At 56.5% G+C, this 27552-nt stretch overlaps 2 protein-coding genes and 1 long non-coding RNA gene across 3 annotated transcripts in view; 2 read left to right on the top strand and 1 right to left on the bottom strand.

Annotated features, from left to right (window-relative positions):
• The window catches only part of INPPL1 (inositol polyphosphate phosphatase like 1), a 76136-nt gene extending 70409 nt beyond the window's left edge, over window positions 1-5727 (top strand). Inside the window, exon 28 of the mRNA XM_048838512.2 lies at window positions 1071-5727. Coding sequence (XP_048694469.1) covers window positions 1071-1164 — 94 coding nt within the window. The 3' untranslated portion in view covers window positions 1165-5727. The remainder of the gene's footprint in view (window positions 1-1070) is intronic.
• A 5017-nt stretch (window positions 5728-10744) lies between these two features.
• PHOX2A (paired like homeobox 2A) lies at window positions 10745-24388 on the bottom strand. Its single transcript, XM_048838547.2, has 3 exons — window positions 23814-24388; window positions 21146-21333; window positions 10745-15187 (listed from the first exon to the last, which is right to left on the bottom strand). Exons 1-3 carry the CDS (start codon window positions 24034-24036, stop codon window positions 14756-14758), a joined length of 843 nt encoding a protein of 280 aa, XP_048694504.1. The 5' UTR covers window positions 24037-24388; the 3' UTR covers window positions 10745-14755.
• LOC142071173 (uncharacterized) overlaps window positions 23906-27552 on the top strand; it is a 56764-nt gene continuing 53117 nt past the window's right edge. The window contains exon 1 of the long non-coding RNA XR_012667210.1: window positions 23906-24012. This is a non-coding gene — a long non-coding RNA (uncharacterized LOC142071173). The remainder of the gene's footprint in view (window positions 24013-27552) is intronic.

A 27552-nucleotide genomic window follows, 5' to 3' on the forward strand; every position in this document is an offset into this window, starting at 1 on the left:
CAGCCAGCGGTGACCTGGGTTGCTGCCTCGCTGATGAGATCGCCCCGTCCTGCCACGGAGAGCGACGCCCGTGCTTGGGGGCGGGGGGGATTGAACAAGCTACCTCTACCCAGTTGGTGGGGGCAGAGGCAGTAAGGAGCAGTGTGATGAATGGGGAGAGGAGCGGGGTGGGGTGGGGAGCGTACAAGGAGGAGAACGGATGAGCAGAGATGTCTCCCGGTTGCCCAGGATCTTAGCAAATGCCAGCTGCTGGGGGCCCGGCCCGTTCCACGGACCTGGCATGCCAACATCCTTTCCGAGTCCAGCACAGCATCCTGGTTCTCCAGGGCCCTCGCTCTCCATCCCAGCATGCTGGCGGGTTGGGGAGCACGGGGTGGAAGTTGGGCCTTTGTGCCGCTAGGGGGCGCCGCTGCCCTGGAGAACCCGGGGCCCTGCTCCCAGAGCGGGATCAGCTGAGAGGGGCACTAGTCTGTGTGGCCCGCGACAGGGGCTCTGTCCTCTCGAGCAGGCATGTAGTGCAAGGCGCCTCTTGTCGAGACACCCGGTTACCTGCCACGTGGCACAGCGTTGGTGCATGGCTCCGGCCGCCTGACGCCCGCTCCTGGGCTGCCGTATTGGGATGACGGTGCGATCTCTGCCCATGGCGCAGGTCTCTGCCGGGAAGGGCCCTGGGTAGGCGCCGCCAGCCTTCCTGGCAGGGAAGCGTCACTGGTCCCAGGCAGGGGTCCCTGTTGGCAAACACTGCTTTCTCCGGGCACCTGAGAAGCATGTACCGAGGGGGATCTCACCCATGCCTGAGTCTCCTTGGTGAGATGAGAAGTCAGAGAAGTGTTTCCTCGTGGTTAGAGCTGGGGACCGTGCGCCAGGACGCCTGGGTTCCATTTGGGGCTCTGCCACTGACTCATGTGGGTAAATAATATCCCCTGCCTGTGGCTGGGGGCGGAGGGGTGCTGCGAGGGTTAACTGGTGTCTGTGCATTTCCAATCAGAGGGGGGCTATTTAGTCACCTGCTCTCCAGGGACGCAGGGTGGGGGCTGGCTGCTGAGCTCCTGTCCTCTCCCCCCTTCCAGTGACATCACGGACGAGGACCTGGAGGAGGCCGGGGTGCTGGATCCCAACCACAAGCGCCTCCTGCTGGAGAACCTGCAGAAGCTCAAGAAGTAGCAGGAATCTGCGCCTCCCACACCACCGTGCCCTGGGCGTGCCACTCTGCGCTGGCTCCTGTTCACGTCCCCCGGCCCACTCCTGCCTCCTCCCACATAGGATCTCGGGGGCTTTCACTATGCCTGCGCCCCCCTTCCCCCTGGCGGGGAGGGAGGGGACTCGAGGCAGCCACGGGCTGCATCCCCATGGGGGGCCGGGGCAGCGCTCCAGCCTCCCTGCCGCAGCAGCTCCGGGGGACACTGGCTTGATGCTGCGTCTGCAGGGGGGGCACCCCAGAGATGGAGCTGTGGGCGTGGAGTGCAGAGGAGCTGCCTCACAGCGACCCAGATCCTACCTGTCCTCGCCTCCCATGGCTTCCTGGAGGAAGCGGGGCTGAGCCAACCCAGAGCAAGGGGGCGATGGGTGGGAGGAAGGCGGAGAGCCGCACGTGGGCTGAGCGGGGGCCATCCCATAGCTGGGGGATGGAAGTGGGCTAGGCCTCACGGCAGAAGCCCTGGGAGCAGGGCGCTCTGCTGCCTAAGTTATTGCGTATTTATTGAACTAAGGGAAGAAGGTTTGTCTTGTTTCAATGCCAGGCAGCCTGGGCTTGCTCTGGTTTATGCCTCTCCTCCTCCTTTGCACGGACGTTCCCCTTCAGCCAAGCCAGGCCCTTTCCTGCACCCCTACATCCCATGGTGGGGACAATGCAGTGGGCAATGCTGGGCAGGGCCTCTCCCCCTTCCCCGGGCACAGGTGCCGCTGGGTTACAGCGCTCAGGTCACCAGGGAGCGGAGACGAGCAACCAGGCTGAGCAAGGGGCTGGAGCAATCTACTGGGGGGGCGAGGCTGCAACCACCCGGAGGGTGGGAAATTGGTGATGGGCATTGACTAGGGTCAGAGGCTGGAATTAACCTGGGAAGCTTGGCCCAGAGCCAAGGAGGAATTCCCTGCCAGTGCGCTGGATCTAGATGTTGCTTCTTTCCCCATTGGGCTCCTGATAAAACAGCCCCCCCCCCCCCTTCCTGGTTGGCCGGGGAGGGCTGTCTACGTCTGGAACGGTCTCTCCACCAAGTGCCTCTGCCCCAGCGAAGAATTGGAGTAGGGGGGGTCCCTAGGGTCAGCTGGGGAGTAAAGACCATCTCAGCCCTTCTCATTGACTGTGGGAGCCCATGGCAGGGGCAATGGTCCCTCCACCCACTCCTGAGTCCTCCGTCCTCCTCTGGGCCCCATTATCTCATCTCCTCTCCGGCTGTGACGTAGTTGCCTTTAGTATCCCACTAAAGCACGCCCAGCGTAGACAGGGCCTACGGGCCGCGCCCAGGGTCACAGGGGAAGTCTGGCGGAGCAGGAATTGAACCCAGGTCACCCCCGGCCCAGGCTAGTGCACCCCCCGCTGGCCAATTTTCCCTGGTATCCTTCCTGCCGGCTCAGCCCTGCCCAGCAGATGTCCAGCCAGGCTCCATGCACTGCCTTCTGCTACCTTATCTTCTAGCTGCTCCTCCCTGGGCATGGGGACCCAAGGATCCTGCCTTCATCTGTGCCCGCTGGTCATGAGAGCAGGGGGCAGTGTTTGTACCTGGCGCCTTATTCCTCCCTTGGGTCGGAGACGTCTAGGGGGGCAGGGCCTTAGCGCTGCAGTGAGCTAGGGGTTCTTTCCCAGGGAAGCGTGGGAGAACCTGCCTGTCCTTTCTGGGCCCACAGGGGGAACTGTCGGAGGACTGCCCGCTCCGGAGGGTGGCGCGCGGCTGCGTCCACCCTACGGAGGGGTCAGCTGAGTCGTGCTGTAGCTTGTAGCCCTGGCAGGCCAGCCCATGTGCCAGCCAAGGGGCTTGGTGTGGGGGTGGGACTCAAGCGAGGGGCAGCACCCGAGTTACAACGGGAGGTCCCTCTGCAGCGAGGACAAGCCCCGAGTTCGCGTTCTCGCTGCCTGCCTGCACCGCGTTCGTGGTGGGACATTGGGGCAGAGAGCTACAGCCTTGCCCCACGTGCTGCTGTCTGCAGAGCAAGTCCTTCCACTGCCCTCGAGTCTTCACCCACCAGTCTGAGCTGCCAGCAGAGAGCAGGAGAAAGCGGCAGCTGAGACTGGCTACACCAAAGTTGCACCCGTTTAACTGAAAGTGTGATTTCAAACCAGTTTAGTTGAACTAGAGCGAAACCCAGTGTCCGCGCCCTTAATCCAAATTAAACTTGGTTTATATCCATGTAGGTTAGCTTTGACTCCTTCCTGAATTAAGCAAAATGAATAGAAACGGGGCTGCCATCGGCTTAAGAGCACATGCACTGGGTTTTGCTCCAGTTTAATGGGATTGGTTTGAAATCACAACCTGGGTGCAGCGCTGGCCTGTGTCTGCAGCGTCCTCGCCTGCTGCTGAGCGAATCCAAAGCGAGTCAGTGACCCCAGCCGCTTCCCTTCAAGCCAGGCAGGACCAAAGTTCTAACGCCAGGGACTGGGCCTCCGGACACCTGGGTTCTTTTCCCCCTTCAGAGGCCAAGGTGCCCAAGGCCCTATCCGGCAGCTCCTCTGTGGGCTAGGGGGAGAGGGAAACTGAGGCTATTTCACAAATGCCTCGAGATTGTAACTGCGAAGGACGCCGTAGCTCTCCCGGTACCATAAGCGGCTCCTTTGCCAAACCCAGCTCTGCCAGTTTCCTTTGGGGCAGTGGAGCTCCGGCACCCGGCCAGCGCCAGAGCGTTTATAGGCCCCCGTTAACCAGAGAGCCAGGGTGGGTCTTTCCACCGCCATGGGTAGAAATTGTTCCCTTGTTAGCTTAGCTCACCCGCACCACCGCCCACACAGGCTGCTGGGACGTAACCACATTTCTCAGCAGCCTCCTCCCTGCTATGCGTCGCCTGCTGCTTTAGAAGTAACCTGGGCTCTTGGGCTGCCCCTTGTGGCCGTGAAGAGGTTGGTCTGCAAGGCCCTGGGGTGGATGGAGTTAGGGCAGACCCTACCCTGATCCCTTTGCTACCGAGGACCCGAAGAGGAGCATCATTCTTCTCCCCTCCTTCACCGGCCACTGGAGCCCGCCGCGCGGCTGGGCACGTCAGCCTGGTTGCTGGACACGCAGCGCATCAGCGGCTGCTTGGCTAACTTGTTCCAAGCAGGAATGCAGTCAGTGGGGCACTCGCCCCTGCTCTTTGTCAGGCCTGGGCAACTCTATTGACCCCCCAGCGTGGGCCACGTGAGGCGAGAACCTATGCCCCTCCAGCCCCACCCTCGCTCACTGGAGCTAACCCCGTCTCCGTTAGCTCGTAGCAATGGCAAGCTGCTAATCTCAGGACCAGCCACCCAGCGGGGACCCAAAGGCATTGAGCAAGCATGTGACATTAACACCTGTCTCCTCTAACCCCCCTGGAGCCAGCTGCTCATGGGGTCGATCCCGCAGTCTAAGGCCCGCTGCCCAGGGGTGGCGCAGGGGATCGATACAACACCCCCCCCTCTTTGTGGCGAGTTTGAATCCCGCTTGAGGCAGCGGTGGCAGCCAGGAGCTGTTGCTAGATGAGGTTAAGTCGCTAGAAGAGGGAAAGCCGTGGCCTCCCTCCTTGACTTTCTCTAGGCCCCTTTCCCTGTTAGCACATCCCCTGGAATATTCCTGATGGCTAAGTGGAACAGGGAGAGATCAAGCCTCAAGGATGGGCGAAAGGCCAGAGCACATCCAGGGCTAGCGTGACTGGGTTCATAGTTCAGTTTTAAGCACAGTTCTCATTTAAAGACACCAGCTGCCAAGGGGAGCAGCCCTGGCTGTGCCAGCCCCTTAGGCTGGTGCTGAGGGCAGGTCCCTGCTCACCGATTTCCCTTTCCGACCAAAGGGATTGTCACTGTGATTTGGTCCAGTGTAGACCCCCCTTTCGGTGTCAGTGAAACATGGCTTGCTTCTGTCCCTGTGTTAGCACATCTGTCTCTGGGCTAGGATGGACTGGAACCTTGTTCGGAGGCTGTTCTGAGGGACTGGTTTGTGGACATGGGGCTAGGAGTCGGGAGCCCTGGTTTCTGTTCCCAGCTCTGATGCTGACTTGCTTCCTCGGCGCTTTGGCCCACTCATTTCACTGCTTTGTGCCTCAGTTTCCCCATCTGTAAAATGGAGGCAGTGATGCTCATCCGCTTTTCCGGAGCCGTACACAGGCGAGCACGCATGCCCCAGGAGACTGGGCAGCGTATCCAACCCTTGGAGGACTCTGCTAGATCACTGGGGCCTTTCACACAGAAATGAAGGACGTGTTTGGTTTCCAGTGCGGTTTAGCTAGCGGGTGCGGGGAGGAGCCGGTGCCCGCGTGGCCTGGCACGCTCTCCGCACCCCACCTTGTCTCTTTGTTAGTTTGCGAGGCATTTGGTGTGACTTTAATCCTACTAAACTACCGTCGTGTTGTGTTTTTTGTTGTGGTTGAAATCACGAGCTTTTTTTTAAAAAAATGTTTAATTTAATTGTTATTTGAAACTCTCTTCTCATGCTTAGTATTATTTCTCGGGGGAGGCGGGAGACGAGAATTTTACGTGTTAGGATCTGAAGACTTTGCGAGATGTTCACTTTTTATGTCCAGGAGCCTCATGTTCTGAAGCAATAAAAGGGCTTGTTTGCTTAGAAACTGCTACCTGCGTTTTCTCCCTGCCTCAGTCTCAGGCTGGGTCTCTGCTGGGATGGGAGACCCATGTCAGACCCACCCAGCTGCAGCAGAAGTCACGCTGGTGAGTCAGTAGGTGGCGCTCTTCCCTTTGACGCTGCGCTGACCCAATTCCCTTCCGTGGCGCTGTGTAGGAGGGGAGTGCCAGCATGCAGGTGGTGGGCAAAACCAAAGGCCTCACTACTTCTGCTCTCTAAAGCTCCCACAACACGATAGTGCTCACGTCCTGCTCAAATTCCATCTCGGTAACATCAATCCCGCCTCCCTTAGCTCCCCCTGCAGCCTCAAGTGGATACCCTATTCGCCTTCGTTTCCTGCCCTAAACCGGCAAGCCATGTCGCTGGGCGCTGTTGAACAGCTGCCGTGTTCCGCCCCAGAGACGGCTGCATTGCAGTTTGGGATCTATCAGTGCCAAGGTAGTGACTCGGCAAGTCGGCTTTTTATAAGCCCAGTTTTGAACCCTGCCCTCTCTAACTTCCTCAAAAGGAGATGTTAACACCTGCTGCGACTACGTCCACCAGCTGGTCAGGGAATAGGGGCCGTTGGGTCAGGTTGGGCTTGGAGCTTTTAATGCCCCGTGTCCTGGGATCCAGGGATGCTCTAGAATGGCCGTATTCCAACCACATGGTTTTAAATTCACACCTCTGCACACAGACAGGGACAAGGGGGGATAGATAGGAGAAGGGGTGACAGGCAAGGCCTTGTCTACACTCACCATTTGCTCCGGTTTCAACCATCGTGGCCAGGCCCGATGTAGACAGGTTGAGCCAGGATTTGCATTAGTTCTTCTTACCTGGTTTCACGCAGAGGCCATCTGTACCAGGTCAAAGCAAATAGTTTCTTAGACCAGTGGTTTTCAAACTGCGGGTCGCGACCCAGTACAGAATGTAAGGCACTGGGTCGCAGTGGCTCTGGCCGGCACCGCCGACCGAGACATTAGAAGTCCCATCAGCAGTGCTGCCTGGCTAAGGCAGGCTAGTCCCTACTTGTTGCTGCGCTCCGGAAGCGGCCAGCAGAGGGTCCGGCTCCTGGGCGAGGAGGCCACGGGGCTCCACGCATTGCCCCCACCCTGAGCACCAGCTCTGCACTCCCATTGGCCAGTTCCCAGCCAATCGGAGCTGGTGAGGCAGTGCCCGCAAGCAAGAGCCGTGCAGAGCCGCTTGCGCACCTCCACCTAGGAGCTGGACCTGCCTTAGCACCTCTGCTGCGCTGCTGACTGGAAGCCCCAACCCCCCTACCCCAGCCCTGAGCCCCCCCCCAAACCTGGAGCCCCTTCCTGCACCCCAAACCCCTCATCCCCGGCCCGACCCCACAGCCTGCACCCCCAGCCCAGAGCCCTGACCCCATCCTGGATGCCAACCCCCAGCCTGAAGCCCCCTCCCACACCCCAACCCCAGCCCAGAGCTCCCCCCCACCTTGAACCCCTCATTCCTGGCCCCACCCCGCAGCCCTCACCCCCACACTCCATCCCTCTGCCCCAGCCCTGAGGCCCTCCCACACCCCTCATCTCCAGCTCCATTAGGTCACGGGCATCAAGAATTTTCTTCATCTGGGTCGCCAGAAAAAAAGTTTGAAACCCACTGTCTTAGGTACGTCTATATGGTGATTAAACACCCGTGGCTGGCCCATGTCAGCTGACCCGAGCCAGCCGTGGGTAATTGCCATGTAGACGTACCCTGAGTGAAGGTTGACCTGGGGCGTTTGCACTGGTGGAGTTGCACCCCTGGCTGGCCCACCCATGGTCAGAAATCCCCAGTGTAGACAAGGCCTAGGAAGAGGAAAGCTGCTCGAGGCTGGGGAATCTCTCCCAGGAGAGATGGAAGCCCCATGCTTTGGGGCATCGAAGACTAGATTTGACAAGGTGCTGGTAACTGCGCAGTCAGAAGCCACCGGGCGCTGGGGCTGGGAGCTAGCTGACCGAATGGATCTTTCCCATCTCTGCTGGCTGATGTAAAGCCTGACTCTGCAGCCCTTAGTCACAAGAGATCCTTCTGCAAGGAGTCCCACTGATCACACCTGGATCGACCTTTACCTCCACCTAATCCCAGACAAAAGCGATCTGTTAATAGAGGGTTTATCAAGCATTTGGGACCCTAGAGCACAGAAGGTGTGGTGGAAACATCAGACTTTCTTCTCCGCGATCTCCTCCCTGGTCAGCTCTGCCTGGGTTATTTACTCACTGTACTCGGAGCCAGCGGTAGCCGAGAGGCCCAGTCGCCATTAAATGCCCTAATCTCGCACTCATGTACGCAGGGCTGACTTGAAGAGCCCCTTTGGAGTCAGAGCAATTTCCCACGAGACCAGGGTACTGGCAGGGCCTTGGCCTGAGTCGCCTTCCTGTGGAGTGCGGAGAGGAGGTCCCTGGGGCACCCCCATCTATTTCTTGCCAGACTGTGGGCCATGTAAACAGGGGAACTTCAGCCCTTCCTAGCTTCAGTTTGGAGGTGCTGAAGGATCCCAGCGTGGAGGGTTCCACATCCCTTAGAGATCTGGCGTACAGGCCGGGGAGCCCCCCCCCCAAGAGAGGGGCCTTCGCTTGCTTCTTGGAATAGGTCAAGATGGCCTTGACTTGGCCTGAGTTGAGCAGGGCCCACATCTCAGAACATGATGGCTGGAAAGCACCCAACCCAAGTCAGTGAAGAAAGTCCTAGGGGGTCACTGGAGCACAGGGATCTATGGGGGGTGCTGGGTAGGGATAGGCCAGTGGGAGGGTCAGCCCAAGGTTCACATTACCCAGGGACGGTTGGGTGTGAACGTGTGATAGGCCCCAGTGCTGGATTCTCCCCAGGCTGCTCCCCCATAGCCAAAGGCTCCACAGCCTACTGGAGACAAGGACATCCTGACCCCCAACCCCCCCCACCCCAAGGAGCTGGAAACAGCCTCATTCATCCCCAGGCCAAGCACCTCAGGCTCACCCGGCCAGGCCGCCCAGGGACAAGCCCCGGGAGGAGGAGCCGCGCTTAGCTGCTCTCCAGAGCGGTCAGGGCACAGACGGACCCAGCTTTGCAACGGCTCTGCCCGCCCCAGGCTCTGCCGCTCTTCCTTTAACCCGGATGGGGCTGCTCTGCCGAAAGGAGCCGCTCAAGCAAATGCTTCTGGGGGCCAGCATCGTGCAAGCGAGGGGTTTCCACCCAGCCCATGGGGTAGGCCACTGCCTCAGTTTCCCCCTCACTGCCTGGGCAGTTGAACCCTCTGACTAAACCAAACCAACCTCCACCCCTTCCAATTGGAGGGGAGTCCACATCTCCCCTCTCAACAGGGTCAAGCCAACACTCTGGGGGCAGGTCTCCCACCACCCTCTGTCAGCAGCTCCTGCCCTGGGCCCCGAAGAAAGAGAAGCAAGTGCCTGGCCCAGTTCTCCAAGTCACATCTCCCCCTCAGGCCCCTGGCCCCATTTGTTACCAGGGTTCACCCTCTCTAGTGTCCCCTCCACTAGTTCCAGATTAGAAACAAACTTGGGTCCAGGCTTTTCGTCTCCATCCTCCCATTCCTCATGCAGCTCCTCCACCAACCAGGAGGGAAACAGGAGACTGAGAACAGCTCCCAACAAGCCATGTCTCCTCCCCAGTCCATCTCTGATGAGGGCAAAAGGAGCTCTTTTATATATGACCCCTTTTCCCAGCATGCATTGCTGTCTAATACAACTCCCATCAGTCCTGGGAACTACCAGCCCCAGAATGCCTTGGTTCTGGGCTGAGCTGGGAGCTGGGCCTTAAACAGCCACCCTGTGCTACAGAGCCAAGGGCATTTTCTCAGGAGGTGAGTAGAGGTGTCCCACCTTCCTGGCAAAATTCCAATGTGTAAAATTCCATGTGGCCTCCCTAAAATTCTCCCTTCAGTTCAGTATTCTTCACCACTTCCTGTCCGAAACCACTGTGTTGTGTTGCTGCGTGGCTGGTAAATAGCTGCCCCGTTCCTCCCCAGAGGTGGCTGCATTTCATAGGGCCCACTGTGGTCATCTAACCTGACCTCCTGTATAAAACAGGCCGGAGAACTTCCCCCAAATAATCCCTAGAGCAGATCGTTTAGCAAGGAGGTCAGACTAGATGATCATAATGGTCCCTTCTGACCTTAGTATCTATGAATCTAAAACAGCCAGTGTTGTGGGGTACCAAGTCCAACAGCCGTCTAAGTATATTATGGCAACACTATTACCTTTATCAACCAAACTTGGATCAAAAAGACATATCCAGTTAGTCTGAGGGGCTCTATTTACCATAACCCCCTGCTGATTGGCATTAATGACATTACCCTCCTTTCATTCTTTGTTAATGGAGTCCTGTTTCAGCCGCTCCATTATCTATTTCAGTGGTGAGTGAAGTGATCAGTGCTAAAAAGCTGCAAAAAAACCCTCGATCTTTCAAGGCCACCTCTGCTCATTTTTGGGGTGCTCTCTTGGTGTCTGTGCCCCAGATTGGGAACTGACTTCTCCCCTCGAGAGGAAGAACCCTTCTTTATCATGGCTGCGTGAAGGCTGAGTATGGACAGAGACCGCCCACACACAGCACTCAGCACAATGCGCTCCAGGCATTTAGGGACCATCCCACTCCTGGAAGGCAGGTCAGGGCACTTATCCCCATTGTACTGTTGGGGAAACTGAGGCACAGACCGGGGCCAGGACTTGCCCAGCTCCACAGAGGGAGACCACGTCAGAGCTGGGATTGGAACTCAGGACAGCCTGCTTCACATGCCTAGGCCTGGACTAGCCCTGTGCCAGAGCCAGGACTTGATGCTAGATATAGTCTGAATCCCAAAATAAAACAATGGCTTAACCTTCTTCTGTCGCCATTTGCAGGGAAGGGTGTCTGCAGAGATCCTTGGGCAGGGCACCAACTGTCCTTGCTATCCCTGGGGTTATGAGTTCTGGCAATTAACATTCCCCATCCCGCATTCCCGCAGCTCTCGAGGCCAAGCTGGGGTTCCCCCTCCACATTACTGCCTCCCACGGCCCCCTTCCTCAAGAGCAGAGACAGCCAATGGCTTCTTCAATAAATTAAGTTTTATTTGGATTAGTATAATTTGCAAATGGGTTCAATAAATTACAGAACAGTTTAAAAAAAAAAAACAGTCGTACAGCATCCAATGAGAGGGGACCTCAGCGCCCAAAGGGGCTGCGGAGCCGATCCTGATGGGGATGGCTCAGCCAGCAAGATACCCTATGCCACTTTTAAGGTCTCAAGCATCCCCCTCCTCTGAATAAAGGGCATGCTCCTGGCCCCTGTGGCATTAGGGCTATGCCTTCTCCCCTGGCCCCTGCTGCGTCCTGTTTGCCTGGCCTCACCAATGTGGCAGAACTTCCAAACCCAGCAGAGGACAATGGAAGAACCCACAAGAGGCACAAAAGCGTGAGTGAGCAATGTCTGTGTAGCTAGTGCTCAATAGCAGGGGGTTGGCCGGTGACCCTTCACCACCCCGATTAGATGGCTCATTGAATTCATGAGCTTGACCCTACCAGCTGCGCTTTGGGATGTTCTGGTCATTAAGGACAGAAAGTGATTGGTTCCTCCCAGCAGACGAGGTGCCCGAAGTCAGCAGAGACCTTTGCGAAGATCTGCAGGGGACCTTAATGACTTTGCTTCTTCCACATTAACGACCCTTTTACTTTCCCCATACGCAGGCACCTCCCCGGCGATGAGGTTCATTATGGGTAGGTTCCTCTCTGAGATACATTCTGCGGGGAGGGAATCCCATAGCTCCTTCACCCCTAGTGCCGGCGGAACGCACAGCAACAGCACGTAACTGGAGAGTGGCTGAATACCTCTTCTTGGTCTGCCGCTCCTGCACCCGAGGCAGGGACGTGCCCTGCTGCCGAACCCACAACTGGCATTACTCCCCCCCCCCGGTGCTAGGAACCCCTGCGGTGGGCATCGGTGCCAATGGCCACAGGCCGTGGGTGATGCTCAGGAGTTTGTCGGGCAATGGAAGGTAGATTTGTGGGGGTGTCCATGTGGACAGGCTCCGGCTGTAACCACAAATGGAACTGATCCGGCACCCGCCATCTCTGTGAAGAGCACACACAAACACACAGACACACCCCCTAGCTCACGCAGCTATTCTAACCTCAGCAGGGCCACACCAGACCAATCCTCTGCCAACACCTGCCTGAAGCCAGAGGCTTTGTGACAAGACCTGGGCAGTCTCTAGCGTCTCCTCTGACCCATTTCCTCCCTCCGCAGGCGTCTGCTCTGTGACAACGGGTGCCGACTACAGCATGGGCTGGGATGCCCAGCATGGGCACCAAGTCCTACAGTATTTCAGTGGGGGTTGGGCACCTCACTGCATGAGGCATCTTTGGAACTCCCAGCTGCAGTGGCTGGGCGTGCTGCGACTGTGAGTTCTGGGCCTGCAATAGACATTCAGGGATCGGTCCCTTTTGAGCTCTGGTTAGACCCCAACCCTGCGCCTCCCTCGGCAGCTCTTAGGCCTTCCCAAGCTCCTAGATGTTCAATCTTGTTAATATTGCCCATGGTCCGCTTCCGGAACAGTCTGCAGCTGGCAAGACCACGCGGCTCCCTCTGCCCTCACCCAACGAACGAGGGGCACGAGTCACGTCTCTCTCTACAGGCGTCTTTGAAAACCAGAGGCCCGAGCCCGGCAGCACAGAAGCCGTCTGGGCGTTAACGTCAATGTCTGAGGTGTCTGCGCTTTGCAGCCATTCCTCTTTAGATCGTCCCAGGTCAACAGGGCTGGGCCCGGTCAGAGACCTTCAAGAGACATCCCGGTGGTGCAGGTGCGTGGGCTGGGGGAGTCCTTCTGGTGGAGTCAGGGCCAAACCATGCCTCAGCCTGGTGGCTGGGCGAGATGCTGTGCTGCGGGGCTGGGGGGGGTCAGTCAACGCCCTGACACGGTGTCCGAGGCAAGGGGCTCCCCGTGACCCTGCATGCTAGTGAGCAGTGCTGGCAGCTGGAGCTGTCGTCGTCCAGGGAAGAGGCAAAACCATGCATGGACCATGGCCCTTATCTCTGCCAGAAAGTCACCAATCCTGGGGTCCTTGCCCACCTCGAGCGTGACATCATCCCACCTCCCTCAAATGCCCCCGCGGCTCCACTTCCACGCCGCATTCGTCTCCACGTCCAGGAGCAGTGACAACAGGGGGACGGTGTCTGAGTGGCGGGCGCCGGGGTGCCTCTGTGCGCAGTCTGTGAAATGCTTTGCGATCCGGTGGGATGAGCGGTCCTAAACAAACATATTGGCCTGGTTTCCTTTCTGCACCTGGGGAGCACGGTCCAGCTGTCCCTGCTGGCTCTCTGGGGTCCTTGCGGCAGCAGAGTCCGGGACAGTGGATCCAGGCACTGCTAGCAACGGTCTGCAGAAGCCCTGGGCAGCCCCCCGCCATGCCTGTGTCGTTCTGCTCCTCGCTCACCCAACGAGCTACATGCCGACACAGGGTTGGCCGGCCTGCCCAGCCCCACCATAAAGTGCTTTCTTCCCTCCTTCCACCGCTGGGCAATGTCTCGACTGAAATTCAACACTGAGCAATAAAAGAAACGATGAGCGTTGGCCACAGCCGAAAGAAAGTGCCTCGTGGCCTCAAACCTGCCCTCTACTGGATGGAGAAGGAGTCGCAAGGATCCAGCTAATGCGTGTTCGTTTGGCTTGACGGAGAAAGCAGTCCAGTGCCATGGGGCGCTGGCTGCCCGCTGCAGTATTTTCAATCACAGTGTTACGTCCTAGGAGTCAGTGGGGAAGAGCATCGCCTCGGATAGTTTTTCAAAATGGCCGCCCCCTCCAGTCTGGGGCTAAGCGCGAGGGTGCTAGGGCCTTCCACTAGTGGGCCCCAAGGAGCCAGGCCTGGGGGTCCCCAAAAACAGTCGGCTGGGTTCAGAAGGGGCTACACATGGTGCCCATCCACATCTCCCCATGGTGAGGCGGAGTTGGTGCTGAACTTACACCAGGTTTCCAGCCGGAGCGGACAGAGGAGCCCTGCTACCTCTCAGGATGGGGGTCAAGGTGAATAGACGACGTGGGGGAGAGAAGCTGGCTGTTTCTGACCAGGGACTGTCCGATCACAGCTTTCCACTACACCCACCTGCATCCCCAGGACTATGCAGGGCTGTTACACCCCTTCCTTGGTTCCTTAAGGGCTCATGGGAAGCTGGAGAAACGCTCTCTCTGCTTTGTCCCTGACTGCATCTGACCCAAGAGATGGCTAGCGTCGGCCTCCAGCCAAACAGGGCCACGAAACGCCCTCCCACGCCTGCCCCACCCGTGGCTAACGGCTCAGTGGCACACTAGGGAAGGCTCCCCGCTTCTCAGCAGAAGGATTAACTGCCCTCCACGCCCCCACTTCCCTGGGCTGCTGGCCGTTGGGGTACCCCCCGTCCCTAGGTATAGCGACCTACGTACAGACATTTAAAAGGAGGCAAAGCCCGGCCTGGTCCGGAGACCACTGCACACCTAGGGGACCCTGGCATCCCAGGAGCTTAAAAAGGAGACCACTCTTCCACTGCAATCTAAGCACCCCAGGAGAACCGCGGTGGCAGCAAAAGGTGATGTTTCTTAGACAGAGGCCAGTGCACATTGTGGGGGTATGGGGGGGGGCAGCTCCCCCCGTAACTGATCCACCGGACAGCTGTTCTACCGGAGGTGAGTGCCTGGCCAGCCGCACTGGTCCCCGCTCCGCGGGAAGCTGCTTGGTACTTGCTAAGCCAACCTCATGGCTGGGCGAAGTCGACCTCCCTAGGGATGTGTGGGGTGAGGGGCAGTTCGCTGCGGCGGGTGCATCATTTGTCCTCTTGGGTGGTGCTAGAAGCAATGGTGGGCTGCAGGCGTGGCTCAGCTGGGTGTCTGTTTCAGTGCTTCCCTCCAGCCTGGGAGAATCGGGGCCTTCCTGGAGGCCTGGGGGGGGTCTACCCGGCGCTGCGGACAGAGAGAGGAACCTTGGAGACTACTAGCTAGGGAAGGGGGCGGAGGGGGGGAGATATTTGATGTCGCACACAATGGCACACGAAGGAGTTGGCAATGTTTGTTTGGCGCGGTCCGTTCCCGGTCATTAGAACAGGTTTGTCTTGAGGGCGTTGGGCTTCCTGTGGAAGGAGGAGAGGACGCCGGAGAAAGGTCCTGGCATGGCCTCGGCCGGCTGCCACGCCTTCAGGAGCTCCGCCGTGTTGGTGGCACCGTTGCTGGTGCTGACCCCTGGCCAGATGGGAGCCTTTAAGGACTGGGCGGCGTGGCTGGGTCCGAGGCCCTGCCCCGTGCCGGGGCTGGGGCTCAGGCTGCTCCCGGGGCTGTTGAGGCTGCCCGTGGTGGGCAGCGAAGCGGTGCTGTCCGGGGTGGGGCTGCAGTTGGACTCCTTGGACTCGTCGTCTTCCGAAGAGGAGCGCGGGTCAGATTTCTTGTTGGCCGAGGAGCCGCCATTCACCCCCTTGGCGTTTGCCGCCCGTTCTTGCTTGCGGAACTTGGCGCGTCGGTTCTGGAACCAAACCTGGATGGGGTGAGGGGTGGGATGGTGACCGGAAGTGGGAGGGTGGGGAGAGAAAAACCAAGTCAAGCAAGGAAAGAGGGATCCACCCACAACCTAGTCGGCTGTCTCTTGAACGATGGAATCACAGTAAGGCTTAATAATGATTTCACTTGCACCTCTCTGGCACCTTCCATCTGAGGATCTCCATCCAACCGCCTATACAAATCCCCGCTTCTTGATCAGATTTCCCAAAGACAGCAGGGCCCGGATCCTCAAAGGTATTTAAGCACCTAACTCCCATTAACATCACTTGGAGTTAGGTGCCCAAATACTGCAGTATATTGAAAACTGTATTAAAATTGTAAGCTGGTATTTTAAATGCTCAGGAAGTTTTCCTGATCCTGCTTGCAGGCTAGGGGGCTCTGCAGGGAAGTGTTCAAGCAGGCCTAGCTAGCAGCAATCCATCCAGAATAAGGTGGGGTGAGTTGCACCTCTGCCTCAGTGAGCAGCCTGCTTTCTCTCTCTCTTTCTCTTTGGTTCTTGTGTGTTATCCTTGTGAATTCTAATCCATAAAGCAGTGTTACGTTGCAACCTTCCAGCCAAGGATTTAGGTTTTTCTCTAACTGCTCTGTGTGCGTGCCGTGAACATAACAAATGCCTTTCAGGATCTGGGGGCTAGGTTAACGGAGGTGCTCAGTGCATCTCAGGAAGGGACCGGCCACTTTTGGTCTCGAAAGCACCATGTGACACAATAGGGATAGATGGTCATTGATGGTGCTGATGGGCATTTCATTCAATGCTGTCTTCTCTGGGGTGGGCTATGCATTGCGGGTTGAGTTTAAAGGAGGGGTTTGAGTGGAGATTGGGTGGTTGTTGGCTACACCAGGTGATTTTAGTCACTGTAAAATTCTAGTCCTTTTTCTTTAGTGTTGGAAATTTACCAGCCGTTCATTTCATGGACAGGCTGTTGTTTCTTTTATTATTATTATTGGCAGTGTTGCCAACTCTCACGATGTTCACAGAATCACAGAAATGTCAGACAGGAAGGGACCTGGCGAGGTCATCAAGTCCAGCCCCCTGCGCCAAGTAAATCTAGACCACTGGTTCTCAACCTGCAGCCCAGTCAGCCCACAGCTGCGGCCATGTGACATCCTCAGGGCCATATAGGTAGTATATATATTGTGGGCCCACGTAACTCAGAGCGAGCTGCATATGTGGCCCACAATGGCACGTAGATTGAGAACCACTGGTCTAGACTATCCCTGACAGGGGTTTGCCCAACCTGGTCTTACAAACCTCCAATGACGGGGATTCCACAACCTCCCTTGGAAGCCTGTTCCAGAGATAAGAACCGTTAGAGCCAGACAGGTTCTCCTATTAGCAAACCTAAATCTCCCTGGCTGCAGGTTAAGCTGGTTGCGTCTGATTGTACAGTCAGTGGGCATAAAGAACAATTGACCATCGTCTTTTTCATAACAGCCGGTAACGTATTTTCTCCTGGGAGGGGAAATGACTTGTCCCAGTCTCACAATTGCTGTTGTTTTTTCTTAAAGCTCCAGTTCCTGGAGTCAAGAGATTGTGAATCTCAACTTTCTTTTTAATAAATAAATAAATAAATAAATAAATAAATAAAGGCTTGGAAAGCTCCAAGGCAAATAAGATCCCAATTTAAAAAAAAAAATCGAATGATTTGGGGGCCTGAGGTCTGATTTGTGAACATTTGTATTGCAATAGTGCCAGGAGACACCCCCCGCCCCCCAGCATGAGCCAGGTGCTGGGTGCACCGATAACAAACGGACGGTCTCTGGCCCGAAAAGCGTATGCTCTGTGCACTCTTGTGGCACAGGGGGCTGGTGAGTTTTCGCTGTGCCCGCCCACGCACTGACGGATTGTACTGGAATGTAGTTATTGGCCCTTTCAGCATGAGCACCGGATTCTCCATGGAATTTCCTGGATTTTCGCCAGCGTTGCTGAGAGCAGAACTGGGCTCCGAGAAATGATTGTTACGGTTACATCAACGAAAAGGCCTTTCCTTCCCCTGCCTTTATTCTTATGTATTAGTACGTTCCAGTAGCACCTGGAGGGCTCAGCCGAGGTCAGGCTCCCTTGTGTACAGCCCCACGCTGAGTCCGTGTTCTGAAGCACCTAGTTCCACTCGCTCTCACCCTGTGTAAATCAGGAGTAACCCTGAGTGTGAGGGGAGAATCAAGCCCTTTGTCTCATGTCTCTGTCCCTGCCTATCTCTCTTCCCAAAGCCCATTTTGATGCCCACCACTGAAAAACAAAATCTCAATTTACTAGCATCTGCTCCTACTTCCTATATTTCGCAGTGGCTTTTTTCCGTGGCTGGGCTTAGCTGCCTCTGTGTGGCTGTGGCTCCCTCTCGTGGTCGACCCAGGGGCAGATAAGAGATCGACCCAGGGGCTGCTACACACAACCAGCGGCCCCTCCAGATCAAGTGCAAAGGCTGGTGCTAAAGGCCCTGGGTCTGAGCGCTGCAGCCCACCTGGCCGTAGTTTGTGACACAGGGATGTTTGCACAGAGACAGAAGCTTTGCTTCGTCAGCCGTTTGTCAGCTCCTGCTGCTTACACTGCAGCTGCCGGGCTCGGTAACGGTGCAGCCATCTCACAGCGGAGTTACGAGCTCGCACACAGCCTGCGATGGCTTTGGGTAGGGACTAGAGAGGGCTGTGGCTGAGCCAGCCCCCAGCTCTGGAGCCAGACTGGTTTGGGCCGAGTGAGAAGAGCCTGTTTTCTAAGAGGAGCTGGTGCTTGGTGCAGAGGTTCCCCGCCACACGAGGCGAAGCGGAGCCGCTAGTGAGCAGCCCAGTCAGAGCTCACGGGGCCCACAGCCGGCGTGGCCTTTTCTCGGCAGCTAACCCCCGGGGAAATGGGCTGGGTGGGGCTGAATGGTGCTAAGCCGGCATTGCTCCTCCAGGCGGATCAGCCGCATGGCATCTGCAGGTCTGCTGGCCCTAGGATGGGAGACGAGGGCAGGCAGTGATCGGCCAGGCCAGGCCAGGCCTGCTGCTGAGACCCACTGTGATGCCATTGTGCCAGGACAGCCACCGACGCTGGGTGTTTTACGAGAGGGAATTTGCAAGGGGGAGGGTTTAACCCCCCCACATACACACACACACCCGCCCTTCTGGTCCTAATTGGCATCACTCAGCGGAGAGAGCCAGGACAAGGACTGGATGGGCACAGGGACCTGCTGGGACTGTGTAACCAGCTCCTGACGTCTAATTAAAGGTAACGCTAAATGAGGATCCTTAGGGAATAAGCATGAGAGTCAGGAGTCATGGGGTCCTTTCCCAGCTGACCCTGGCTATGTCCCTTGCCCGGCTACTGCCTCAGTTTCCCCATCTGTCCAACATGGATAATGGGCCTTGTCACCTGGGTAAAGGGCTTTGAGTTCAGTGGACGAGGAGTGCTAACCCTAGTCTGGGTGTCTGCTGGCTAGTACTTCGAGGGCACGTAGTGGGGGTGGCCCCTTTGGCACAAAGCCAGGGGCTGCTGCCCAGACACCAGGCCCCTGCACTGTTGGGCCAGCTCCTTTCCCCAGTGCTTTGTTCCCAGAAAACATAAAAGGCAGCTCCTTTGCCCCAGGAATGACCACTTCCAGAGACGAGCTCCAGATTATCCTGCCTGCCTGTCAGAAGCACCAAGCGAGACAGACCCAGTCCCCACGGTCCCTGCCTTCCAGCCGGTGACAAGCGGTTCTTTCAAGCCCTGCTCACCTATGAGGGAGGAGGCCACCTGCTGAACGGGTCTGAACAGGGCGGGGACCTGCTGTTGTATCAAAACGCAGAGCCCTCGTCTGCGCCAGGCTCTGCCGAATGTCTGCTGCCCTGGGATGGCTCAGTACGGGATAATTCCTAAGTGGGCTGAGGTCACATTGGATTGATACCCCGAGTGTTCACGGGGCAGGAGCTGAGCCGTGACTTTGGGCCTGATTCAGGAAAGGCTCCGCCTTCAGAAATTCATAGCGTCTAAGGCCAGATGGGACCCCTGTGATCCTGTTGTCTGCTCCCGCATAGATCCCAGACCAGAGAACCAACCCAGGGATTCTGGCACCAGGCCCACAACTTCTGATGGAGCCAGAGCGTCGCTTTTAGACAAACAGCCAGTCTTGATTTAAAGACGTCAGGGGATGGCGAATCCATCACATCACAAGGCAAGTTGCTCTAACGGTTAATTACCCTCCCGGAAAAACGGTGCACCTATTGCATGTTGCTCAGGAAAGCACTTGCTTAAGGTTAAACGTGCTCTCCTAAACAGGGATATGCTCCTGAACTGGGGCCTTGACCTGCAGGCTACTAACTAGGGATGATTCTCTTCTGGAATCTGGGACCGGGTCTTCACATGTGCTTATGCAGCACCAGACCCAATGGGGCCCAGATCTGGCCAGCTATCTGGCAGAGCTAAACCCAGGCGTCCTGACCACCAGTCCCTGTGCTGCATAATGCTCCATCTAGTGACACATACAGCCTCAATCCGAGCAGCTGCTTAGTATTTATTCTCATATCCTTGTATTCAGCGTCATTATTTTGACGGGGTTACTGGCCTCCTGAATGGGGGCAAGCAATAGATGGAACAGAGCTTGATTTTAGCAAGGCTTTTGACACAGTCCCATGTGGCAGTCTGGTGAGCAAAGTAGGGAAATGTGGTTTAGATGGAATTATTCGGTGGGTGCACACATGGTTAAAAACCATATCCAAGGCATAGTTATCAATGGTTTCCTGTCAAACTGGGAGGACGTATCTACTAGGGGGTCTGTCCTGGGTCAGGGGCTATTCAATATTTTCATTAATGACTTGGATAATGGAGTGGAGAGGATGCTTATGAGATCTGTGGATGACACCAAGCTGGGAGGAGTTGTAAGCGCTTTGGAGGACTGGGTTAGAATTCAAACTGACCTCAACACATTGATCTGCAAGCAACCAGATGAAATTCTATAAAGACAAGTGCAAAGTACTACACTTAGGAAGGAAAAATCAAATGCACGACTGCAAAATGGGAAATGACTCGCTAGACAGTACTAGTGCAGAAAAAGAGCGGAGGGTTTTTGGAGATCACAAACTGAATATGAGCCAACGATGTGATGCAGGTACAAAAAGGCGGATACCATTTTGGGGCGTGTTAACAGAAGTGTCGTACGTAAGACACATGTCCACTGAAGGTCAGACAAGAAATAATGGACTTTAATCTTCAACCAGGGAGATTTAGGTCAGATATTAGGAATAACTTTGTAACTCTTGAGAGGAGTGAAGCTCTGCAATAGGCTTCCACGGGAGGTTGTGGAATCCCCGTCACTGGAGGTTGGTAAGACCAGGCTGGACAAACCCCGTTCGGGCCGGTCTAGGTTTACTTGGCCCTGCCTCAGCAGAGGGGGATAGATTAGATGACTTCTCAGGATCCCTTCCAACCTGACACGTCTGTGGTTCTATGATTATAAACCCACCTTGGGAGGTAGGGAAATATTATCATTTTACAGGTGGGGAACTGGGGCACAGAGACCCCCCAGTTGAGGAAAGCAATGCGGCAGGTGCTTAACTTCAAGTAGATTTTAAGTCCCAACAAAGTGAATAGGACAGAGGTACCGGCTTAAAATTAAGAAGCTGCTTAAGAGCTTTGTTGAATAGGGGCCCGAAACAAGGGAAGGGTGAAACAATGGTTAGCACACGCAACTGAGCGCTAGGCCTCCTCGATTCTATTCCTGGCATTGCCACTAACTCACTGTGTGAGCCGGACAAGTCACAGTCTTGCTCCTTGCCTCGGTTTCCCCATTTGCGCAATGGGGTGATGACACTGTCCTACCTCCCAGGGATGGTGTGAAGCTTGACTCCCTAATGTCTGTAAGGCACTTTGAGATCCTTGCATGGAAGGTGCTAGATAAAAGGGTTAGTGCATTATAGGGAAGAGCTGTGTAATGAATATCAAGCCACATCGTGTCTAACTGGGCTGGGCTGGGCTTACCTGGACCCTGGCTTCAGTGAGGTCGATCTTCAGGGCCAGCTCCTCCCGGGTGTAGATGTCTGGATAGTGAGTCTCAGCAAAGACCCTCTCCAGCTCCTTCAGCTGGGAGCTGGTGAACGTGGTCCTGATCCTTCTCTGCTTTCTCTTCTCATTGATGCCGGAGGGGTCCGAGAAGAACTTGTAGGGAACTGAAGGGGAGAGAGGGGAAGACAGTGGGGGGGGGGAGCTTTACTTAGCAGAAAAACATTAGCGGGTCTGAGAGCAAAGAGTGCAGTTAAAGGGGGAATATGTCTAGAGCTATCTCTAGGTTATAGCTATGGGACAGGAATAGCAAGTCACAACGGTATTTACAAAGGACTGTATCCAACTCCCACTGGCTTGGGTTCCTAACTCACTTAGGCTATTATGACACACCCAGCCTTGCTAATTGTTACCGTATCAATAGTGCATTAGCTAACAACTCTTACATTGTTGACTATTGTTTAATTATTATGCATTTGACTATTAATCTAATTCATATTGTCTATGATGCTGTGCTTTCTATTTTAATAATATTGCAGTTAGGGGTTTCTGTTCAAGTGTTACTGTTGGACTAACAAGTATTTTACTGTCGACTGTTGTTTGATTATCGCGCAGATAAGTACTATTTGGATTTGATCAGTGATTGCTTTGCTAACTATTGGTTTATAAATAGTAAATATGCGATTAATGGTTACCTCGCTACGATTTTTATGGTGGATCCATTTTTAATTTGTTAATTACTTTAAGACCTAAATATGCCATTATTATTCTTGTTTGATTGCTCTCTAGGAGCGTATGGAACAGTTATTTGGTTTATTCTTCGTTCATTAATAGTCTATTGTATGTTTGCCTTTCCAAAGATTTCTCTGTCGCTACACCATCTGATGCTGCATAACTATCCCAGAGGCTTTCTCTGTATGGGAAACATACTCCCGTGATAGTTTGGATCATGACTGCAGCATTTGCATAAGGGAAGACAAATGTCTTTGCTTTGTCGCCCTTGGGAAAGACTCAGAAGGAGCCGTCGGCGTTCAATTCGCCTGCGTCTCTCGGAAATACTCCGAAAGCCCCGCACCAGACTGAGACAGGGGCGAATGGTTTAAATGTCAAAATAGTCTGGTTGAGTGTCCGCCTCGCGAAAGCGACATCAGTGACAGCTGCGACCTGTGTCCACCTTGTGGGAACCCGGGGAGCGTGCCCCGGGACCGGCCCTGCCAAGTCACTGCTAGTCACGGGGCAAAAGACGGAGCACAGAGAAATACAATGAAATAGGGGGGGAAAGGTGGGAAACTAATTACAATCACCAGCAACTTGGCCCAGAGAGAGAAAAAATGTTTAATACAAGTTCGCTTACTAGGCAAATAGCTTGTTAAATAAAGAGATGATTAGGTAGATAGATAGATAGATAGATAGATATAGATGAGGTGTATGGGAATAGATTAGGTGTATGGGGATAGATAGATAGATAGATAGATAGATAGATAGATTAGATAGATATAGATGAGGTGTATGGGAATAGATTAGGTGTATGGGGATAGATAGATAGATAGATAGATAGATAGATTAGATAGATGAGGTGTATGGGGATTAATAGATTCGATTCGATTCGATTGTATGGGGAGAGAGATTCATCTATATTTATAACGATAAATATCTTTGTTTCTACTGATAAAATATATACGTAGCTATATCTAAATATAGGTCACAGTACAGCTGGATATTTACATGTTACTCTTGCTATCGATGTAGATACATCCATATAATGTACGTGTCTCCCTATATCTCTAAGTCTGCACAGCCAGCTCGCTTCGAACCCCGGGCGGATTCTGTGACCATGTGTATTAGGAATTGTACCTAAAACGAGGGTCGGATCTATTTCTACAGGAGGGCGCCGAGGGGTGGGTTTGTCTCTCGGACGGACGTAGCATGAGAAAATCGGGTGGCGAGAGACCCTGCCGCTGTCAGGAGATTTCAATACTTTTGTGAATTACTAACACGGTCCGATCAGTGACAAACTGTCAGGAAACTGAGAGAAAGAGTTGTAAGGCGTGGACTGGAACAGAGTTGGCTTTGCAGTGAGCGCCGGTTTGTTACAGCTGGTCTCAGGCGGGTGCGATCCCTTCCCCAAACCAAACCCAACCCCTCAAGTCTCAAAATTAATAATTTCATAAAAAAAATTTCTAGAAGCCATTTCTGCAAATATTAAATTAGATTTCTTGATCTAATCCTCCAGTTGCTGTAACCTGATCACCCATTAATTTGTTTGGCTGTGAACACAGGGATACGGCTCCTTAACTCGATTAGTCGCCAAATCTTATATCTTTATAACTGCATTTTGCAAAATTGGTTTATACCTTTTTGTTTAAAAAAAAAACACAAACAAAAAACCGGGGGTGGGGTGGGGGGGAAGAGCCAACCCGATATAAAGAGATCTCGCGGCAGATTGCTGCGCAAAAAGCCCTCAGACCCTCGCCACACTTCTATCGGCTCAAATTTGCCTCGCATCTCAAGATCCTCCGGGTCCCCTGTAGACCCTTCTCTGGCTTGCTAGCACCTGGACATCTCGAGAACTTCCACTGCACCGTGTCCAGCTCCAGTCACACCCTGTCCCTCTCTGGCTTCAGTGTCACCGGGCTCGGGTCTTTACCTGTGGAGTAAGGCGAAGGCTGGTGGTCCCTCAGGGCCCCCAGGGTGCAGTTGGCCGTGCTGAGCGGCGGGCACCCAGGGTTGGTCCCAAAGCTGGTCCGGATGGGGCTGTACTGGAAAGCGTTCGGCTGGCTGCAGGAGCTGAAGTCGGCGTAGGCGGAGGCTTCCATCGCGGCCATGCAGGAGTCGTAGGAGTTGAGGTAGGAGTAATCCATTTTGTACATAGAGGAGGGCACAGGTGGATGGCCGGGGAGCTCGGAGGAGGGAGAGAAGCGAGGGAGGGGTTGGTCTCTGGAGTCCGAGCCGGGGCTCCAGCCTCAGCGCCCCGGGCTCCGGCTGCCACTCGAGCCGCTGCACCCCTCTTCCCAGCGCTTGGTCCTCCTGGCTCGGAAAGTTTCCCCTCGGCCTTTCCTGGATGCCTTGAGACGGTGCCTCTCCGCGCACCCCCGGCTGCCTGCCCCCCTTGGCTCGGAGCTCGCTCCTGCCGACTCGCCGCCCTGTGATATACTTGGCTGGGCCGGGGAGACAATGGGCAAGGCGTCGGTTGCTTTTGCATGACAATATCTCCGGAGTCTATCGGGGGCAGTAGGAACGGGGGGAAGCGCCTCCCACCCCGGTGCATCATTGATTCAGCCCTTAACCCTTTGTGGGTGGGGGGGGGGAGGCGGGAGAGGGGGAGGTGTCCTGCTGCTGGAGCCCAGAAACCCCAGCTTGAGTTGGGACGTCTCCGGCCCAAGCAGCAGATCGGACTTTTACAAAAACCCCTCCCCACCCCGCAGCCCCCACCCCACTGCGCCCTGGCTGCGGGGATGGACCCAGCGAAAGGACCTGGCTAAGCGAGCCGGGCCAGCGGTGTGGGGCTCGGGCCGCAGGAGCCCGGGTTTTTAGAGCCACAGAGCCGCTCGGACTGGGGTTTCCATGGCTCGCCCAGGGCACAGGTCTTGGGGGACAGGCGGAAGGATCAGGGAGAGCCCCGACTTGCCCAGATCCCTCTGAGAGCTGAGCCAAGGGCTCACACGGGGGCTTTCAAATGCCACAGAGGGGTCACCCCCCCACCCGTCGGGTTTAACACAATCTACAGCCCGTTATTTCCTGCCCACGCCCCGGAGATAGCACCCGCGGGTCTCCCCTTGCGGGTACCAAAGGCCAGTCCCGGGGGTCTCTCTCCCCTCTTGGACCCAACCGCTGCCCCGAACCCGGGTCCAACCCATGAAAACCCAGGAGCGACGTGGCGGGGTTGGAGAGTGTGAGGGAGAGAGAGAGTGAGGCCCCCGCGGATTGCCCCCCTCCAGCCGCACCCAGGCCTGGGACAAGCCTGTTATCCCCCCCACCCACCCCACGCAGAGAGCTCAAGGCCCGATCCTCCCAGGGCAATGGGAGATTTCGGACGGGAGGACCTCGGGCATTCAGGATCGGGGCCTTCCGCTGGAAGCCCTCCTCCCCCGACCAGCTCGAAGTTAACCCGCTCTCTGCTGCTCCAGCCGGGTGGGGAGCCCCGGAGCCCCCTCCCGCCTCTCTGCTGGGCGAAGCCACCCGCGGGGCCCCTCGCACCCCAGGCAGTATTAGGAGCAAAATGCACCTGTCCCAGGTGCGATCCCTGGGGTGGGAGCTCCTGCCGGGCGCGGCGGGGAAAGATGCTGGCTAGCGCTTTAGTCCTTTCCTTTCCTTTCCTTTCCTTTCCTTTCCTTTCTTCTTGTCTTTCCTTTCCTTCCTTCCTTCCTTCTTTTCTTTTCTTTTCTTTTCTTTTCTTTTCTTTTCTTTTCTAGCGCTTCCTTCCTTCCTTTCTTTTCTAGCGCTTCCTTCCTTCCTTTATAGCACTTTTCTTTCTTTCTTTCTTTCTTTCTTTCTTTCTTTCTTTCTTTCTTTCTTTCTTTCTTTCTCAGGCGTCTCTTCCCACCTGGCCCCTCGGCTCCCTCCCCCAATCCGAGATGTCTAGAAAAGGAGAGCCCCCACCCCTCACCCCATGTTTGGTTTATTTCCCTTCTCTGGCTTCCCAGCGCTTGGTTTCGTTTGTGCTGTTCCCGATATTCAGACTCTTTCCCCCCAATCCCGCCCCCTCAAGACTCCTGATTATTGCGGGGGGGGGGGAAGCGGGGGCCCTTATGCTTGTGTTTTATTCCCTGGATCGAACCGAGCGGGTCTGACTCGGGAGACACCGGAGCTGTTCCCGCCGGGCGGAGATCAGGGGCTAAACGGGGCAGGGAAATTGCGATGAAAACAAAATCTGGCCAGCCCAGTAGCCGAGGGAGCGGGTTTGGGGGCGGACCCGTCCTAGACACGTTCCCCCAACGAACCCCTGCCCCGGGGGCGGCAAATCTACCAGCCGGCCTGGCAGGGAGCGTCCCCCCTCCCCACCCGCGCTGGGAGAGACCCTCGCGCTTTCCTTTGGGGGAGTGAAAGCGAGAAGTGGGGCTGTCGGGGGAGCCCCGAGGGGCTGTTGTACAAACTCGGGCGGGCGGGCTGGGCAGGGGGGGACCCGTCCTGGCCGGGGGTTAGAGTTTGGGCACTGGACCAGCGGAGTACGGGGGGGAGCGGACTCAGGGGGGTTCGGATCTCGCTGCAGACACACGGGCCTGGAGCGGGGGCGCAGTTCGGATCCCGGCGGCAGGAAAGGGCCTTTGGGGCTTGGGTGGGGGCCCTGGGGTGCGCTGGGAACTGGACTAGAGGCTGTTTACATGGAGCATTGGAGGAGGGGGATAGATCCGTGGGGGAGGGGTCTGGCTGGCTGATATCGAGGTGGGGGGGTATCTTTGGTTATTCCGGGGGTAGCGCGGGGGTGGGTATTTTGCCCCTGCGGCCATGAGCCGGTTCCTGTGGCCATGAATCCCTTTCAGAGACAAATCTCTCCCGTCACTCAGTCTTCCCGCTACGCAGCCCTGCCCTGCCCTGCCAAACAGCCCTGCCCCAGTGCGAGCAGCCCCCTCTTCCCCATCAGTGGGGCTGTTTGGTTACCATGAGCGGCTTCCCGGTCTCCATTTACACCCCCCTATCGAAGGGAGAGGGGACCACGTGCGGGTGGGGGGAGGGAGGGGGGTCCACCTCCCGGGGGGGGCGGGCGGGGGCGACTCCAGGCCTGGGCCCGGACGGGGTGGGGGGTGAAGGCCCGGGGAGCTGAAGGAAGGGCCCCCCCCCCCACTCCCAGTGCAGAGGGCGGAGGCGGCGCCTTGCCCTCTTGTCAGTTTCAGCAGCCCCCGTCTCCCCGCGGGTCCCATGTCACGCGTGGCGGTGGCGCCGGGCGGGGCGAGGGGCGATCGGGGGCCCGGCGCAGCAGAAGGCCGAGGACCCCCGCCCCGCAGCCCCTCGCCCCGGCTGCGGTGCCCCGTGCGCCCTGCGGGAGGCGGGGTCGGGCTGGCTCCAGCGCCAGGGAACGAGCCGAGCTGGAGCGAGAGGAGACGGGGCCAGGAGTCGGCACCTGACCTGGGACCAAGGCGAAGCCGGCTGGCGGCTCTGCTGCAGGAGAGGACTTTACAGATACTGCAAAGCCACCCCCTGCACCCAGCCCGGCCACTGGGCACCCACTGCACCCAGCCCGGCCACCCCATGCACCCGGCACCCAGCCCGGCCACCCCCTGCACCCAGCCCGGCCACTGGGCACCCACTGCACCCAGCCTGGCCACCCGCGCCCCCTGCACCCAGCCCAGCCACTGGGCACCCACTGCACCCAGCCTGGCCACCCGCGCCCCCTGCACCCAGCCCGGCCACTGGGCACCCACTGCACCCAGCCTGGCCACCCGCGCCCC

Source organism: Caretta caretta, chromosome 1 (genome assembly GCF_965140235.1).
Source record: "Caretta caretta isolate rCarCar2 chromosome 1, rCarCar1.hap1, whole genome shotgun sequence".
NCBI lineage: Eukaryota > Metazoa > Chordata > Testudines > Cheloniidae > Caretta > Caretta caretta.